Raw genomic sequence first — 18,867 nt, 5'->3', positions numbered from 1 at the left:
AACATAATGAGAGCTCCTTGAGGACAGGGATTACTTTGGCATTTCATTGTACCTCAAGGCTTAGCACTGTGCTTGGTACTTCATAATGCTTAGTGAGTAACTGACTCCACATTAGAGGTCTTCAAACAAAGGCTGGATAATCACTTCTCATGTGTTGGGCAGGGTAGATTCTGGTTCTGGTATGAGGTACAGTAACTTGCCTCGGCATTTCTTTCTTTTTCTTAAGATTGTATGACTGTTTAAAAAACCAATATAAACTCAGAACTAAGGTCGATGAACTAAATTGGGTCAAGCTCACAAAGTTGGGTACTTTTTTTTTGCTCAGATTTATACTTACTTGTTCCCTCCATCAGTATGGATTCCAATTCACCCATGCCTTCTCTTGTTGTGTATATTCTCCTATACATTCTCCGCAGAGAATTCATCTAGCATGTTGGAGTCCTTCACCTAGGTCTTCTGTTGTGTCCCAGGTCCATGTTTATGTGTTATCCACAATTGTGGCAATATTTCTTTTATTAAAAAGTATCAAATCCGGCCTCAGACACATAACATTTACTAGCTGTGTGACCCTGGGCAAGTCACTTAACCCCATTGCCTGGACAAAAAAAAAAGTGTCAGGCAATTTCACGTCTTTGGATTTTTTCCTCCTAATCATCAAGAATTTATTAGGTGCCTACTATGTACCAGGCATACTATGCTGAGTGCTGGGGATATGAAGCAAAAATTTAACAGCCTCTGCTCTCGAGAAGTTTATTTTCTTATGTAAAGGGTAGCTTGTCCAAATAGAAGTGCACACGGGCCGTATCCTGAAATTTTCTCACAGTCCTGACTTCTGTAGGACTTGAACTATCTGCTTAGTAGTACTTGATAAAATGATGAAATTCTTGAGGTTCTTCTCAACTACAGTGATCACATAATCCATATTTGCATTTGCTGCACATATATATTCTGTACCCTCCTTAACAGATAGCCACAATCTCCGATGGTGAGAAATCCATTTTCTCTTTATGCAATTCAATTCAATAATCATTTATTTAGTCAACAAGCATCTTTTAAGCAGCTGCTGTGTGCCAGGCGACGTGCTAAGCACTGAGTTGTGTATTATGGGATATAAAAACACAAAAATGAAATAGTCCCTTTCTGAAGGAGCTTGCCTTCTGCTGGGGGCTAGGGTTTGAGAAGAGGAGGGAGAGGGAAGACAGGACTGGATCTGTGATTTCATTTTTAGAGGCAACTCCCAAGTGAGAAAACTCCCTTTGCCAATTCAGGTCAATGTCTTCTCTGCAACTTACATACACACTTAGAGAAATGCCTGGAGTGCTGAGAAGTAAAGTAGTTTCATACAGCCAGTACATTTGAAAGGTGGAGCTCAATCCAAGTCTTCCTAGCTTGGAGGTCAGTTTTCTTTTCATGTTGCCTCTCCAGATCCCTAATTGAGCTGTTTACTGAAGGTACTCCTATTTGCCAGTGTCATTTTCACTTGCTTCACAGGGTTGTTGTGAGGCTCAAATGAGATAATATTTGTAAAGCACTTAGCAGTGGCACATAGGTATTGTATAGTATATAGCAGGGGCTGTGTAAATGCTTATTTCCTTTCCCTCCTCTTTGGCCTTTCTTTGTATTCCCAGGGTTCAGCACAGTGGCTGCACACAGTAGTCACTTAATGCATATTTATTAACTCACTGACTACATGAAAGCCCTTCATATCTTTGAATTTTAAAAAAAATTTAGTATCATGTGTTCTTGTTTCCCAACTGAACATCCTTAACTTTCCTGTTCCCTTGTTCACTGGAGCTATTCTAGTTTGCTAATGTCCTTCTTAAAATGTCGTACTCAGAAGTAAACATAATTCTGTGGATGTTTCCTGACCTCTGCAGATTACAGTTCCACTTTCTTGCCTTTTTCTGAACACTATTTCTTTTAAATTATTATAGTATTATAATTATATATAATAGAATATATTATATAATATTAATAGTTAATAATAATTAATGACTTCACAGCAACCATATCACACTATTCACTCATTTTGACCTTGACTTCATCTAATATCTTAAGCCTTTTCACAGTCTTTCACTTGGGTTGTTGAGCTTTTGATCCTGAGCACTGTACCTTACATTTTTCCTTATTAAATTTTACTTTGTTAGTTTCAGCGTTGTATGTTTCTGCATCTGATCATAGGGATATCATGAGTCAATTTGTCAGCTGCCTTACATTTTAATTCAGGATCCTTTTGAATAGATGTAAGTTCCTAGGCTATGGTATTGGGCACTACAATTTATTTAGTTAGTTTCCCTGACTGCCTTCCATTTGAGGATTAACTTTCACTTGTCCATTAGATGATCATTATTAAGTATTCCAAACCAAATTGTGTACATGCTTTGGTTGTGGAAAGGATTCATAGGGAGATTTTTTTTCAAAATGGTCCATTTTTAAAACTGTAATTTACAACCAGAAGAACTTTTAGGAGTGTGATAAAGGTGGTAGAAGTTACTGACAGCTTGGGTGTCATAGAGGGTATCAATTAGTACCAACGTATAAAAGGCATTTTAAAAATTCTTGTACGTTGTACAAAAACCTAGGAATTGAAAGTAATATCCTTTAGGAAAACTTATGTGATTACTAATGAAGTAAGCCAAAACTTCTTTCTAGTAACAACTAGATAGAAGACAGTCCTTGAGGTCGTAGTATTACCTTATTGTCATTAAGATTTTTAAGTGATAAAGAAAAAAATTAGTAACATCCATAGATGATAGATTCAGGGTACAGATTAAGGCAGACTTTTTAGAGATGGCCAGTGGCAGGAATTGGTTATTGTAGTTATATAGTTATTATAAGGATTTTCTTTTTTTTTTTTCTTCAAAGGGAGAAAAGATAGGGAGAGAAAACAGATTTTTAATTGGAAAAAAAATTTTTTTTGAAAAAGATAGTCTCTGGTGATATTACTAACTTTATTAAAATTGCAGTATTGTAACTATTATAGTAGAGCCTGAACACTCTTTACTCTGAAGGTCCATGCATTTCAGTAAAACCTTAACAACCACTGGATGAAACTCAAGATAGATGTTCTTTGGAATAGATGTCCTAGCTTGAGTACAAGGAAAAGCGTCCTCAGAATGGCAGTAGAAAAACACAGGGCCTGCACAGGGAAAATTCCATCCACACTTTTTTATGCCTTTCTGCTTCTGTTTTGCCCGAGGAAAGGAAAGAGTGGTCCAGTGTCTCACAGGTATTTCAGGAATGCTAAGGCTCCATTCTGTTTCTGGTTTCCAGTTAGTGGGAGCAATCAAAAAAAGGATCTTAGATGGATCAGATAAGAATAAAGGGAAAAGTGATTTCCAACAGGCTGCAGAAAGCTTGGGACTTAGTCATTCTTTAATAGCTCATTTTATTCTCTTCTGTCCTTATAAAACACGTGGAATAAATCACGTAAAGCGTGAGCCATACTTGAGATAAATGCAGCTGTCAAGTTGTTTCCTAGGAGTTCTGAGGGGGCATATGATGCCGGCAAACAGCTGAGTCTGTATTTCATTTCAGGAGTATATTCTAATTCTGTTTGGGGATCTAACATGTCATCCATAGCCAAGGGCACAATACATGGTATGAATGGCGTGTGCGTGTGCGTGTGTGTGTGTGTGTGTGTGTGTGTGTGTTTACCCCCAATAAATTTAAATAGTTATTTCAAAATAGATCTGAATACAAGTATGATGTCCAGGTCAAAAATATGTAAACAAGAACATTAAAGGAATATACACACCAGCAAAGAACTCTGTAAGATATTTTATTTCTCACTCATTCATAAGATCCTTCCTAAGCAGAGTTGAGAACATTACTTTGGCTATATCATTGAGTAATGACCTCTCAGGCTAATTAGGGAATGGGAATCTCATAAGATTTCTTGCCAATTTTCTTATACCCTGGAGCATCAAAAGAAAGGGGAAGCTATGTCCTTCTTTTTTTTTTTAAAGGTGAGGAGCAATTTTCAAGATTATAAAAAGAAGAGTTTCATTGTCTTGGGAAAAATGCTCATATAAAATACCAGGGTTTGGTATTTGACTGAGATAACAATGTCTGAGTAGAAGAAATAGATTTTATCATATGTAAAATCTTGGAGCCCTGATCCCTGTATTTCTTATTGTAAATTTAATTTATGTGGATTTCATCTATCTTACTTAGATCTACTTGAAATACGAATGGTAAGGGAGAAGGAGAACATGAGTCTGCTGTTCATAATGAAGATAGGTGTTGTGGGGAAGTGTTCGTTCTTGTGGGTTAATATATGCAAGCATTTGTTTACTCTGGATGCTAAATAGCCTAAACATGTCCCCTCATGGCTATTCATTCTCCTCTTTCTTTTCTAGTTGACTCCAGTGCAGACACCTTGGCAGTGTTTATGGCCAGCAGCAACACAACAGACGTTGTGAATAGAAACAGCCCTGCCACACCACCGAACACCCTTAATCTCCGCTCCTCCCATAACGAATTGTTGAATGCTGAAATAAAACACACCGAAACCAAGAACAGCACACCTCCCAAATGCAGGAAAAAATATGCACTGACTAATATCCAGACAGCAATGGGCCTCTCCGATCCTGCTGCACAACCCCTCCTGGGAAACAGCTCTGCCAACATAAAGCTGGTGAAGAATGGTGAGAACCAGCTCCGGAAGGCAGCAGAGCAACAGGGGCCTCAGGATCCAAACAAGAATGTCTCCCCCACTGCAGTCATAAACATAACTTCTGAGAAGTTAGAGGGTAAAGAGCCAAATCCCCAGGATCCCTCAGGCTGTGAAATACTACCATCCCGGCCTAGGAGAACCAAGAGCTTCCTCAATTACTATGCAGACCTGGAAACCTCAGCCCGGGAACTAGAACAGAACCTGGGGGACAGCCATGTGGTGATGGAAGAGAAGTCTGGTGGAAGCCAGGGCCAGGCCTCCACCGTGATTGGGAATGGGGACGTGTTGCCGCGGAAGCCGCATAAACACCAGTCGAGTCCAGAGGATGGCCAGGTAGCCGCTGTGTCATCCAGCCCCGAGACCAAGAAGGACCATCCTAAAACAGGGGCGAAGACGGATTGTGCTCTCCACCGGATTCAGAACCTGGCTCCGAGTGATGAAGAATCTAGCTGGACCACGTTATCCCAGGACAGTGCTTCACCTAGCTCCCCAGATGAAACAGGTACAGACTGCTGGGAGGAGGGCAGAATGTAGAGTAATAATAACAACACAATAGCAATAATACCTTTAAGCTCCTGTGCCCCGGCCTAACAGACACACTCCCTTCTCGGTTTTACACAGCTGAAATAAGATGAAATGATTTGTGTTAGAAACAAACATTGGGTAGTCTTTAGGCTAGCTTTATTTTGTTTGTGAAAGAAACAGTTTCTTAAAATACTAAGTATAGCAAAACCTAAATTTTGTATTTGTGATGGTTTGGATGGAACCTGCGCTGAAGTCTATCTTGGAGCTACCTATGAAAGAAGAGGTTTGCTAAATATTTTAATAAGGCACATTGAATTATAAGGGCAATCTCTAACCTGTTTATGAGAATAGATTATATAAGCACACTACTGTGTCAATTTCAAACCATTTTACTCCTTAAGGACTACTTTGGAGTGGTTCTCCTAATGACCTCTAGTCATTGTTAGACTGGGTAGACTAGTTCAAATAACAGTATGTGCTTTAAAGTAGCATGATTCCATTTATATTTAATAGTTTAGATTAAAAAATTAATTTTAAGTGGTTCTTCCCAGTATTTAGTTTGGAATAGTAAGACATTTACTATTTATGAGCAAGGTGGCAAAATTGTACAAAGAAGGAATAGTATCTTGGCCCAGATATGAACTCTCTAGCTTCTTGCCCGTTTAAGAACTGATCATAGAATCTAACAATTCAAAGGAGGCTCAGACAGATAGTTAGGGGGTACATTTAAAATTTTTTTTTAAAAATATATTTAGCATTTTATTTTTTTCAATTACATGTAAAAACAATTTCTAACATTCATTTTTCAAACTCTGAGTTCCACATTCTCTCCCTTCCTCCCTCCCCATACTCCTTCATTTAGAAATCAAACAATTTGATATAAATTATACATATACAGTCATGCAAAACATTTCCATATTAGTCATGTTGTGAAAGAAAACAGACCAAAAAAAATCCCTCAAGAAAAATAACTTAAAAAATATGCTTCAATGTGTATTCAGACACCATCAGTTCTTTCTCTGGGAATGGAGAGCATTTTTCATCATAAGTCCTTCAGAGTTGTCTTGGATCATTATACTGCTGAGAATAACTAAGTCATTCACAGCTGATCATCTTATAATATTGCCGTTACTTTGTACACAGTACATTTCACTTTGTATCAGCTCATGTAAGTCTTTCCAGGTTTTTCTGGGAGCATCCTGCTCATCATTTCTTAGAGCACAATAGTATTTCATCAGAGTCACATACCACAATTTGTTCAGCCTTTCCCCAATTGATGGGCATCCCTTCAATTTCTAATTCTTTGCCACCAGAAAACAGCTGCTATAAATATTTTTGTACATATAGATCCTTTTCCTTTTGTTTTTTTATCTCTTTTGAGATATAGACCTAGGAGCGGTATTGCTAGGGCAAAGGGTATGCATGGTTTTATAGCCCTTTGGCCTTAGTTCCAAATTGCTCTACAGAATGGTTGAATCAGTTCACAACTCCACCAACAGTGCATTAATGTCTCATTTTCCCCACATCCCGTCCAACATTTGTCATTTACCTTTTCTGTCCCATTAGCCAATCTAACAGATATGAGGTATCAGAATTGTTTTAATTTGCATTTCTCCAGTCAATAGTGGGTTAGAGCATTTTTTTTCACATGGCTATAGATAGCTTTGATTATTTCATCTGAAAACCGTTCATATCTTTTGACTCTTACATTTATAAATTTGACTCAGTTCTCTATATGTTTGAGAAATGAGGCCCTTTATTAGAGAAGCTCACTTCAAACTTTTTTTTCACAGTTACAATTGCTAACTCTGTTTCCCTCCATCTTGTTCCCCCCTTGTTTATTCTATTCTCTCTCTCCTTTCACCCTCTCCCTCCTCAAAAGTGTTTTGCTTCTGACTACTCCCTCCCCCAATCTGCCCTCCCTTCTATCACTTCTGACTACCTTCTTTTATTCTCTTCCTACTTTCCTGTATGATAAGATAGATTTCTGTACCCAATTGAGTGTGTGTTATTGAGCCAATTCTGATGAGATTAAGGTTCACTCATTCCCCCTTCCCCTCTCTTCTCCTCTACTGTAAGAGTTTTTTCTTGCCTCTTTTATGTGAGATAATTTACCCCATTCTACCTCTCCCTTTCCCTTTCTCCTAGTACATTCCTCTCTCACTGCTTAATTTTATTTTTTTAGATATCATTCCTTCGTATTCAACTCACACCTGTGCCCTCTGTCTATATATACTTCTTCTAACTGCCCAAATAATGAGAGTGTTCTCATGAGTTACAAGTGTCATCTTCCTATGTAGGAATGTAAACAGTTTAACCTTATTAAATCCCTTATGATTACCCTTTCTTGTTTAACTATTTATGCTTCTCTTGAGTCTTGTATTTCAAAGTCAAATTTTCTGTTCAGCTCTGGGCTTTTCATCAAGAGTGTTTGAAAGTCTTCTATCTCATTGAATATCTATTTCCCCCCCTGAAGGATTATACTCAGTTTTGCTGGGTAGGTGATTCTTGGTTATAATTTTAGCTTCTTTGCCCTCCAGAATATCATATTCCACACCCTCCAATCCTTTAATGTAGAAGCTGCTAAATATTGTGTTATCCTGACTGTGACTCCATGATACTTGAATTGTTTCTGGCTGCTTGCAGTATTTTCTTCTTGATCTGGGAGGTCTGGAATTTGGCTGTAATATTCTGAGGAGTTTTCATTTTGGGATCTCTTTCAGGAGATGATCAATGGATTCTTTCAATTTCTATTTTACACTGTGGTTTTAGATTATCAGGGCAGTTTTCGTTGATAATTTCTTATCTTGAAAGATGATGTCTAGGCTCTTTTTTTTTTTTTTTGGTAATCATGGCTTCCAAGTAGTCTAATAATTTAAAAATTATCTCTCCTGGATCTATTTTCCAGGTCAGTTATTTTTCCAATAAGATGTTTCACATTGCCTTCTATTTTTTCATTCTTTTGGTTTTGTTTTGTTGTTTCTTGATTTTTCATAAAGTCATTATCTTCCATTTGCCCAATTCTTTTTTAAGAATATTTTTAAGGATTTTTTTTTCTTCAGTGAATTTTTATACATCTTTTTCCAGCTGTCCAATTCTACCTTTTAAGGATTTTTTTTTCTTCAGTGAATTTTTGTACCTCTTTTTCCATATAGCCAATTCTGCCTTTTACGGCATTCTTCTCCTCATTTGGACTTCTTTTGCGAGTTGACCCTAGTCTGTTTTTTAAGGTGTTATTTTCTTCAGTATTTTTTTTATGTCTTCTTTACCAAGTTGTTGACTTGTTTTCCATGATTTTCTTGCATCATTCTCATTTCTCTTCCCAGTTTTTCCTTTACCTCTCTTACTTGATTTTCAAAGTCCTTTCTGAGCTCTTCCATGCCCTGGGACCAATTCATATTTTTCTTAGAGGCTTTGGATGTAGGAGCTTTGACTTTGTTCTTCTGAGTATGTTTTGATCTTCCTTGTGACCATAGTAACTTTCTATGGTCAGAATTTTTTTCTGTTGTTTGCTCATTTCCCCAGCCTATTTCTTGACTTTTAACCCCTTGCTAAAGTAGAGTAGAAGATGCACTGTCCCAAGCTTTAGAGGTTTTGTGCAGCTGTTTTCAGAGATACTTCTAGGGACCTGTAAGTTTTCAGTTCTTCCAAGATTGGTATGATCTAAGGAGAGGTGTTTTTACTATTCTTCTGGCCTGTGCTCTGGTCTGTGAGAGACCACAAACACTCTTTTCTGCCCTGGAACTGTGACTAAGGTCCCTGCTCCATTGCACCTGCAAGCTCTGGTGTGCTAGTGCTCCTCCTTGCCCTGGGACTGCCACCCAGGACTGAGACCTGCTAAGTATGGGCAAAGCAAGAGTCCTGCTTCAGTGCTAGCAAAGAGACCCCTAGAATCTCCTTCTGATCAGTTGTTTGACCCCCTTACCATCTGTGGGCTGAGAGCTCTGGAAGCAGCTGCTGCCGCTGCTGATTTTAGTGGCTCCCAAAGCCTGTTGATGGTTTCCTGGAGTGGGTCTATGCTGGTGTGGCCTGCTCTGGACTGTGCTCCTCCCTCACCAGCATGTGACAGATCTTTCCTGCTGACCTTCTAAGTTGTCTTTGGCTGGAAAATTATTTCACCCCAACCTTTTGTGGGTTCTGCTGCTCAGGAATTGTTTTATGGCATTATTTAAAGGTGTTAGGAGGGATTTTGGGGGGAGCTCAGGTGAGTCGCTGCCTTTTCTCTGCCATCTTGGCCAAGGGATACATTTAAAATATCAGGTAATGGGTGGAAGATGCTGGTGTTTTGTAACATAAGTTATTCTTAATGAATTTTTGTTGTTGTCATTCAGTCAATCAGTCATGTCTAACTCTTCATGACCTTGTGGACCAACTGTCCAAGGGGTTAAATTAGCAAAGATACTGGAAGTGGTTTCACCATTTCTTTCTCCAGTGGATTCTTTTGTCAGGCAATCAGATGTTAAGGGACTTGCCTAGGGTCACATAGTTAGGAAATGTTTGAGACTGGATTTGAACTCAGGAAGATGAACCCAGTACTCTGTACCACTGTGCTACCTAGCTGCTCATTCTTAACGAATAATGCTTTTAAAATGTTCCCCCCCCCAAATATATACTGCATACTGTGTCATGAGAGTGTTTGTGTCTGCTTTTCAAAAAATCATTTTTACATTGACTTTTGATGGTCTGACTTCGAAGAGATGTTATGTGCCCTAGGCTCATCTATCCAAGTTACAAAGCTGTTTCTGATATAAAATTGAGGGCGTAGCAGAGGAGATTGACTATTTTCTCCTCCAACTTTTTCCTCACATTTTTTTTTACACTCATCATGCATTCAGTGCATTATATCTTTCTGTATGCTTGTTTTAGGTAGTCTGTATTGGATCATTGAATGATATGGGGAGGGTGGAATAGCAGATGAAATAGGAAGCATTCTGATGCAGCAGGAAGTAAAATCACTAGATTGGCAACTATGAGTCCTAGCTTCTATTCTGGGGCCTGCCTTTATCTGAGATCTTGAGCAGGTCATTTAATTTTCAGATTTCCCATTAGCCCATCTGTCAAAGGAGGGAGGGAATTGGGCTAGATGATCTTAACTTCCTTTTTTTTTTCAGTCTAGAAAGATATTGTTGTGTGGTAGATAGAGATCTGGCTTTGGAGTTCAGAAGATCTGAGTTCAAGTCCTTCCTTAGATATCCTGGTTGTTGAACCCTGCGCAAATCACTCTCAGTCCTAGGCAATTCTCTAATAAGATAAGTTATCGGTTGTGCTTGGTAACAGTGGGTATCACTTACGGTTCTGCCCTGGGCTCCCTTCTTTTCTCCCTCTAAACTATTTTGCTTGATGATCTTATCAGTTCATGATATTTGGTTATCACCTATGCAAATGATTCTCAGATCTAATTATTTAGCCTTCACCTCTCTACTGATCTCCAGTCTTACATCTCCAACTGCCTATTGGACATCTTCAGTTAAATGTCCCATAGACAACTTAAACTCAACATGTCCAAAACTTAACTCATTGTCTTTTCCCAAAAAAAACCCTCTATTTTTCTTAACTTCCCTATTACTTGTGATCATATCACCATTTTCCCAGACACCCAGGCTCAAAACTTGGATGTCATCCTTGAGTCCTCACTCTCTTTCATTCCCCATATCCAGTCCTTTTCCAAGTTCTGTAGTTTCTTACCTTCATAACATCTTTCATATACTTCTACTTCTGTCCTATGATACTACCATCACCTTGGTGAAGACCTTCGTCTCCTCCTGCCTGAACTATTTTTTTTAATTTTTAAAATTAATTAATTTATTTTTAGTTTTCAACATTCACTTCCACAAGATTTTGAGTTTTAAATTTTCTCCCCCTCCCACTTCTTCCCCCCACCCTGAGACGGCATGCAATCTGATAAAAGCTCTACATATACATTCATGTTAAACGTATTTTTTCCCATTAGTCATGATGTAAAGAACAATTAGAACTGATGGGAGGAACGACAAGAATGAGGCAATAAAGCCACACTCCTTCCTAACCTACTGCACTGGTCTGCTTGGTCTCCCTTCCTCAAGTCTCTCCCCACTCCGTTCCGTCTACTTAGCTGTCAAAATGATCTTCCTAACGATCAGGCAGGCCTGACCATGTCAACCCCATATTTAGTAGACTTCCTATTATCTCTCGCATCAAATATGAAATCCTCCGTTTGACTTTAAAAGCCATTTGTAACGGTACTTCCTTTCCAGTCTTCTTATTCTCCCTTCCATAAACTCAGTGGCACTGGCCTCCTTACTCCTTTAATGTGACGCTCCGTCTTCTGACTCAGCATTTCCATAGGCTTTCCTCCATTCCTGGAATACTCTCCCTCCTCATCTCTGCCTCTTGGATTCCTTCACGTCTCAGCCAAAACCCCACATTCTGTGAGAAGCCTTTCTGGATCCCTACTAATGGCGATATCTTCCCTCTGATACTATGTCTGATTTACCTTGTACATATCTTGTTTGTACTTAGTTATTTCCACATTATTTTTCCCTTTAGATTGTGAGCTCCTTGACTGCAGGGATTGATTTTCTATCTTTTTCTGCCTTTCTTTGTATTCCCAGTGCTTAGTAGGGTGACTATCACATAGTAGGCAGATGATTAATCCTTGTTGACTTGACTCAATGAGTTGCATGGAAGGTACTTACCAGATTTGGTAGAAGAAATTTCCTTCTCTGGGAGTGTGTACCAGTGAAAGCACAGAATCAATGCCTATCCTTATCCATGCTCTACAACTCTATGATTTTAAGAAACAACAGTCATAAAATGACAAATTTACTGAAAACTTCAGAAGAACTTAGAATGTGGTTTTCCCCCCTAAACATGCATCATTTGTATCATTTTGCTAAGAGGTTAATGGCTTTGGCAGAGAAAGACCAGGTAGTTCTAATAATAGCATAGAAGGTATCAGATAAAAAGTAGTTATTAGACTTAAGTGAGGTTTGTGTTTCAACTTGACTGTTGGGCATTTGTCCCATGATCATATTTGAAGTAGCCACAAATTCCAGGGAAATTTGGACTGAGGTTTGAGGTTACAGAGATGTTATTATTCTGAATTTGTATTTATTCAGTAAGCATTAATTGGCACATATGTATAAATGCTAGCTATTAATTACTGTCATTTTTATGGTAAGTTTCTTCAGCATGCTAAGGTGCCAGGTACTAATGGAGATATTAATATGATAAAACTACATAGTTACCAGTCTCAAGAGGCTTATATTCCTGTGGTTCCTATTGTTTTCAACCTGGGTTTGTGAATTTTTTAAAAAAATGTGTTTTGATAACTATGTTTCAATATAATTTGTTTTCTTTGTAATTCTATGTATTTTATTTTGTTCATTTAAAAATATGAGGGTTCTTTAAGTTCTACCAGACTGCCAAAGGGGTCCATGCCACAAAAAAAGGTTGCTTTCGTATGTATAATATGAACACATAACAAATAACCCATCTCAAAATTAGAATCTGATTGAGTGACTAGGGAAGGCCAAACAGAATGGTTGGTTTGGGTTTCCTAAAATTACAACCAGATTAATGCAATTACAATTAGTGTGCTCTAGGATGGTGGTTCTGATGTTCATGGTTCTTTCATTTCCTGATTCTGTCATGACTTTTCTTTTAACATGGACACTGGTGCCTGCCTGCACCCAGATTCTCAGTGTATATTAATTCACCACTTAAGTGTGCAGAACTCTCTCTGGCTGGTGGGATATATACAAAGGTTAGATAAGACTTTTGGTCTCTTCTCTTTTAGAATTTATGTTCTAGTTCTAATAGTAGGATAGAACACAGACTCAGATAAGTGCAGTAAATAATACTAGCCACAGGAGTGCAGTAAGTAGGTATATGGCACAGTGGATAGAGTTGGAGCTTGCAGTCCTGAAGTCCTAAGTTCAAATGTGGCCTCAGACACTCTTCTAGCTGTGTGTTCCTGGGCAAGTCACCTAACCTTATTTTCTCATCTCTAAAATGGGGAAAATGATAGCAACATCTCAGGGTTGTTGTGAGGATTAAATGAGATAATATTTGTAAAACATGCTGCAAACCTTAAAGCACTGTATAAATACTGTCCATTATTAGGGAAATACAACATATAGTACTGCTCAGTTGTCATATGGAGAAATGTGTAAAACTATCAAGGCAAAATACCTTTGATTTTGCTTGACTCAACTAACCATCTTTACCCAGTGTTAGTTGGGAAATGAAAAGTGTATCACATTGATTATAGACAGTCATTTCCCATTTAAAGGCTTGTAATTCATTATTCCTGTCTAGATGGATAAAGAGCCTGTAAATTCCGTATAATAGAATATATTAGCATATCAGTGGAAATGGATGAAAGTAAAAACAACTTGTATTATAAATGAAATCTAGATGAAGGAAAACTTAGTTTCCTAAAGGCATTGCTGGGGCCATACATTTCATCCCCAGATGGCCAGAAGATAATGAGCTTTTCTATACTTAGCTAGGTTGGTCCTCAAAAGGAAGGCATTGACTTTTGCCAGAACCACACTGGAAGACTTTCTAGCCTAGCAGAATTGGACAGTGCTTCTGCCCTCCCCCCACCTTCCAGAACTAGGAGTCACCTCCACTCTACAGTGAGACACCAGAGTAGGTTGGTTTTAGGTTATCAAGAGATTGGGGGGGGGCAGCTAGGTGGCGCAGTGGATACAGCATTGACCCTGAAGTCAGGAGGACCTGAGTTCAAATCCAGCCTCAGACCAAACACTTGACACTTACTAGCTGTGTGACCCTGGGCAAGTCACTTAACCCCAATTGCCAAAAAAAAAAAAAAAAAGAGAGAGAGATTAGGAGGAACCCTTCCTGTGCCCTACAGATTTATGGGAGGCCACCAGTATCAGATGGGCAGGCATCTATGAGTTGTCATATGAATCATTGGGGGTGGCATGAGATCACCGATTGATTGTAATATTGCAGTTTGCTAAGTTACAGTCAGAAAATTAATGCAGTCACAACTAATTTGCTCTAACAGTAGGCTGAGAGGATCCTTGCTCAAGAGCTCAAAGAGACATTAGAGGTCATCTGGTCCAGGCCTTTATTCTACAAATGAGGAAACTGAGGTCCAGGGAGGTTGAATGATTTGTCCAAGGTCATAGTTACTGCTAATCTGGATTTGAACTCAGCTTATGAGTGTCCAGACACATTTTTCCTCTGTATCATACTTAAGTAAAATGTTAGCTTAAAATGTGTTCAGAGTGAGTCCTGTTATATTAAGTACATGTGACACCAATTTAAATAAATTGGGTGAAAGGGCAGGTTGATTTTCATTTATTTTAGATGACATACGGAACATTTTAAAGAGTGCTGTTTTATTTCTTTTAGGTGTGCAGCATTCAGTGACTCAGCTCGATTAAGTACTGCCTGATGAAGAATGTTAGTGAACTTTATTGACTAGAGTAATTTGTAATTATTAATTGTATGCAAATGATTTTTTGAAATTCTTAGCACTGTTCCCTGAAATAATTGAAATGTTCTTCTTCCTGATTATACTGTTACGTGTTTAGAAAAATGACAAATAGAGCTTAGGTAGCCACAAGTCTATTTGAAGCAGGGCAGTCAGTACTCAGGTGTGAACCAGGAGAGTCTCACCTCTTCAGTGCATTCACATTAGAGTATCAGAGGAAGCAGAGCCTTGTGTTATTTAGGTTCTGGGGAGGGTCAGGTGCCAATGTTCATGGTTCCAAAAGTAACCATGTTTACTCCATTTAAGGCACCGTGCAGTCTGTTGGGATTGTTGATTGTGGAGTCTGGGCTACTGCAGTGTGCTAAGTGAAGCACAATAAGAGTGCCCAGGGGCCTCACCCTGGTGATCTCATCATGATTCTCAAAAAAAGAATGAATAATTAACAAAAATCCACCCAGAGTCCTGTGGCTTAGGGTGCCTCCCAGTTTGCAGCATAAATGGCCAGGAAGTCCTCTAGGGATGTAAATTCTATATTTTTCACTTCCCTTATCATCAAGCCCCTATTATGTGCTAGGCACTTGGCTACTAAAAAAAGTGATACCATTCCTGCTTCCCATCTAATAGGGCATATACTTAGAGATATAATTTACTATGTAGAACAGGATAAGGATGAAGGTGAAGCCTAGGCATGGTACCCTTTAAACATTAGAGGAAAGAGATTTTGGACTTTGGGGGAATAGAGGGGTGGCATACGAAGTAACTCAGTCTCCAGCCTTGAACTAAAGAAAGCTTCCCCAAAGGACTCTTTCTCTTTGCCACTATTTCTTTGCCACTAGTCTTAGGTGTCCACACAAATCCAGTTGTAAACTGGGCTTTAACTACTTCATAGGGTCAGCCTCCTTCATAGAATGAGCATTGGACTTGGAATGAGAAGACCTGGGTTCTAGGCTTGGCTCTGTCACTTGATAGCTAAGTGGGCAAAGTGGGACTTGGGAGCATGGAACTTGGATTTAGGAGGACCTGACCTCAGATACTTAGAAATAGATCCTTGGTGTGACACTGGACAAGTCATTTAGCCTTTCTTTTCTCAGTTTCTTCAGCTGTAACATGGGAAAAGTAATAGCACCCCCCTCACAGCATTGTTGGGGGGCAGCTAAGTAACAGAGTGGATAGAGTGCAAGGATTGTAGTCAGAAAGATCTGAGTTCAAATCCAGCCTCAGACATTTACTAGCTGTGTGACCCTGGGCAAGCCATTTAACCCCGCTTGTCTCAATTCCTCATCTGTAAAGTGAGCTGGAGAAGGAAATGGCAAACCACTAAAGTATCTTTGCTGAGAAAACCCCAAAATGGAGTTGGGAAATGTGGGCACAACTGAAATGACTCAACAACAACAACAAGAAGGTTGTTGTGCATGTCAAATAAGTTAACACATGTAAAGCACTCTGCAAACCTAAATGTTAGCTCTTATTAGCTTAATCTCTAAACCCAAGTTTTCTTATTTGTAAGATGGGATTAATTCTTGTTGTTATTAGGATCAGATAACACAATTGTGCAAAAAAGCATTTTGTAACCATTAAAGCTATTATGTGAACTATTAATGACAACAGTAATAAACAGAATGAGAAGTAGCATGAGTAGTAGATAAGGAACTGGTCTTAGAGCGGGGAAGCTCTGAGTTCAAGTCTTGTCTTTGACATGTGCGCATACTCACACACACACACACACACACACACACCCTGTATCACGCAGCATGAGTCAGTTCACCTCTTTAGTGCTTTAGGCAACAATCTGGGATTGTAAATTGCAGAGAAGTTGGCACAAGTTGGTAGGGGGAGTTTCCTCAATGGGGCATTCATATAACCTATAATGAAGTCACAAGTCCAACCTTGCCCCTCAAAAAAAGCATACGGTCTATATGGTCGGTAGAGCTCTCTGTATTTTCAGTCTTGTAATTGTGTTACTACTTTGAACTATTTTTTTTTCTAATTAGTATTCTCTACTCAAAAAAAAAAAGAATTAAGGGGGAAAAAAACACTCAACACGGAATAATTATAGAGCCTTTTTTAAAAAATTCCTTTCCCTTTCTCTCAGTTCCTTTGATATTGGGTAAACTTGGTTTCTGCTAATGTGCCCTGCAAAATTTATTTTCATCTTCAGAGTGCTGTTGTAGAATCATTTGCCTTCACTCCATCACAGTGGATAGTTCCGTGACATGACAGAAGGAGTTGAAGAAGACAGATGTGATAGTTCCTTAAAATAGCTCCCGCACGTAGTGTACTTGTATGATACAAGACGGGATATTTTCTTAAATGAATTTTTGTACCTTAAGGGTAGGATGTATGGTATGATGCTTTTTAAAAATGGCACCCTATGAGAACATGGGGGTGGTATTATTTTGCAGAATTAATATTACCTCTTGGAGAATTCCAGAGACATATATCATAAACAGTAACTATATAGCCATAAAAATCTGTATTAAAATACAAAGGAAATCTTTGTGTTTCTTTTATTAAAGTTCTTTTTCCACGATAGAGAATAAACCATAGAACAGCCGAAACTCGCAGAAACTGGCTTCTTTATCAAAGTTTTTTTGGTATATCAAGAATAAATAAATTTAAACACAGGTGTTGAATTCAACAAGCATTTATTAAGGCCCTGCTGTATGCTAGATTAAAGTAATTTAGTACATGCTCCCAAGTTGTTCCCAATGGTACTGAGTGGTTCATCTAGAAGTCCAGGCTCACAGGTGACCAGTACACGTCACTTTTGTTAATATCTTACCAAGAAGAACAATGTAAGAATCAACAAGTAATCTAATGCTACCAATGGAAATAGTTATTGGGTGGCTAAAATTCAGAATTTACAAGGGATATTGCAGGTAATAGCTGTTTTTGGATTAAACATTTTGAGAGGAAATATATTCTATGAGATTATAGAAGATAATATATCAGCTGTCAACTTTCAGAGCTGCTCCTGGTACAATTATCTTTTTAAACATTTAAGGCTTTCATTATCAGCTGCTTGCTGTTTCTCATTATCTTGACAAAAAAAGCTGGTATAGGACATGTTGCTTGAATTAAGAAGCATAAGTAAGTAGTAAATGCAAAATCCACAGAGACCCAGGGCTGTGCAGACAATTGCCAAATGTAAACTATATGTACAGTCATCCATTCCAACATTGTGACTCTCCCCATTGCGGTTTCAATATATTGCTGGTCTGCATAAGAAATTAAATGGGAATTTTTGGGAAGTTTTGAAAAAGCCATAGATGACATGCGAAGGCCAGCAGATGACTCAGAAAAAGTTTAGAAACTCAGAAATGCATAAAATATATGTATAGTATTATATGACATCAACATATTTCATATTTTAATAGCATAATAATTCAGACTTCTCTGGTACAAAGGGAGGGCCAAAAATTTTTATATGGATTTTCCAGATCCCGGGGGTGCCATACTCCTAACCCCCACAATGCAGAAGGGATAATTCTACAGGGTTTCCCAAAAAAGTCTTTTAAGTTTTAAAAGCTTAGAACTGCCCTACAACTAAGCAGAGTCCCAGCCTCATCCCCTCATTTTCCTACCTCCAGGTAAAGAGGCAAACCTCATCAACTGGCAACAGGCTTTCAGCAATTTTCTCAGTACATTTTCCATCACATTGAAGGATGTCACTAAAACGACTCATATAAAGGACTTAATGAGATGTGATTCCATAGCCTTGAATCCATCTTGTAAAGAAGTCATCACTTTAGCAAAAGCAGTGAATGTGGTAAAACTCCCATTCTGCACAGTCTCCAAGTTGAGGATTTCAAGTAGGGGTAGAGAGATGTTTACATAACTTTAGAGACTCCTCCCACCTCCCCCAATGCACTGAAGAAAGAAAAACACTGGTTAGTTTAAGGAGTATGTATACTCACCTTTTATCAGAGGAAAAGTGGAAAGGCTGATGGTAGCAGGTTTTGTGGGAGCTGTTAATAACATTCCAAGTTTATTAAGGGTTTCTCTCCGTCACACAAATTATCTTCCAGCCATACTGTCCTGCTTAATGTTCCTTGTAGATAATAGCATATCTGTCTCTGGGCTTTTGCCCGGAAAGTACTCCCTTCTTACCTCTCTGTCTCTTAGAGCCACAAAGTTTCTCTGAGGCTCAGCTCAACTACAGTCATCCCTTAGGTAAAGCATTTTCTGATTCTTCCCTGATGTTGGATCCCTATTC

General features: G+C 38.6%; 1 protein-coding gene across 7 annotated transcripts in view; it reads left to right on the top strand.

Annotated features, from left to right (window-relative positions):
* The window catches only part of APBB2 (amyloid beta precursor protein binding family B member 2), a 408,666-nt gene that overhangs the window by 192,226 nt on the left and 197,573 nt on the right, over positions 1–18,867 (top strand). For all 7 annotated transcript variants that reach the window (XM_027836187.1, XM_027836190.1, XM_027836193.1 and 4 more), the window contains one exon: positions 4,362–5,180. In XM_027836187.1, the coding sequence (XP_027691988.1) occupies positions 4,362–5,180 (819 nt within the window). The remainder of the gene's footprint in view (positions 1–4,361; positions 5,181–18,867) is intronic.

Source organism: Vombatus ursinus, unplaced genomic scaffold (genome assembly GCF_900497805.2).
Source record: "Vombatus ursinus unplaced genomic scaffold, bare-nosed wombat genome assembly UNPS02014818.1, whole genome shotgun sequence".
NCBI lineage: Eukaryota > Metazoa > Chordata > Mammalia > Diprotodontia > Vombatidae > Vombatus > Vombatus ursinus.
Note: the sequence above shows the minus strand (reverse complement) of the source record. Positions and strands in the feature narration are given on the sequence as shown.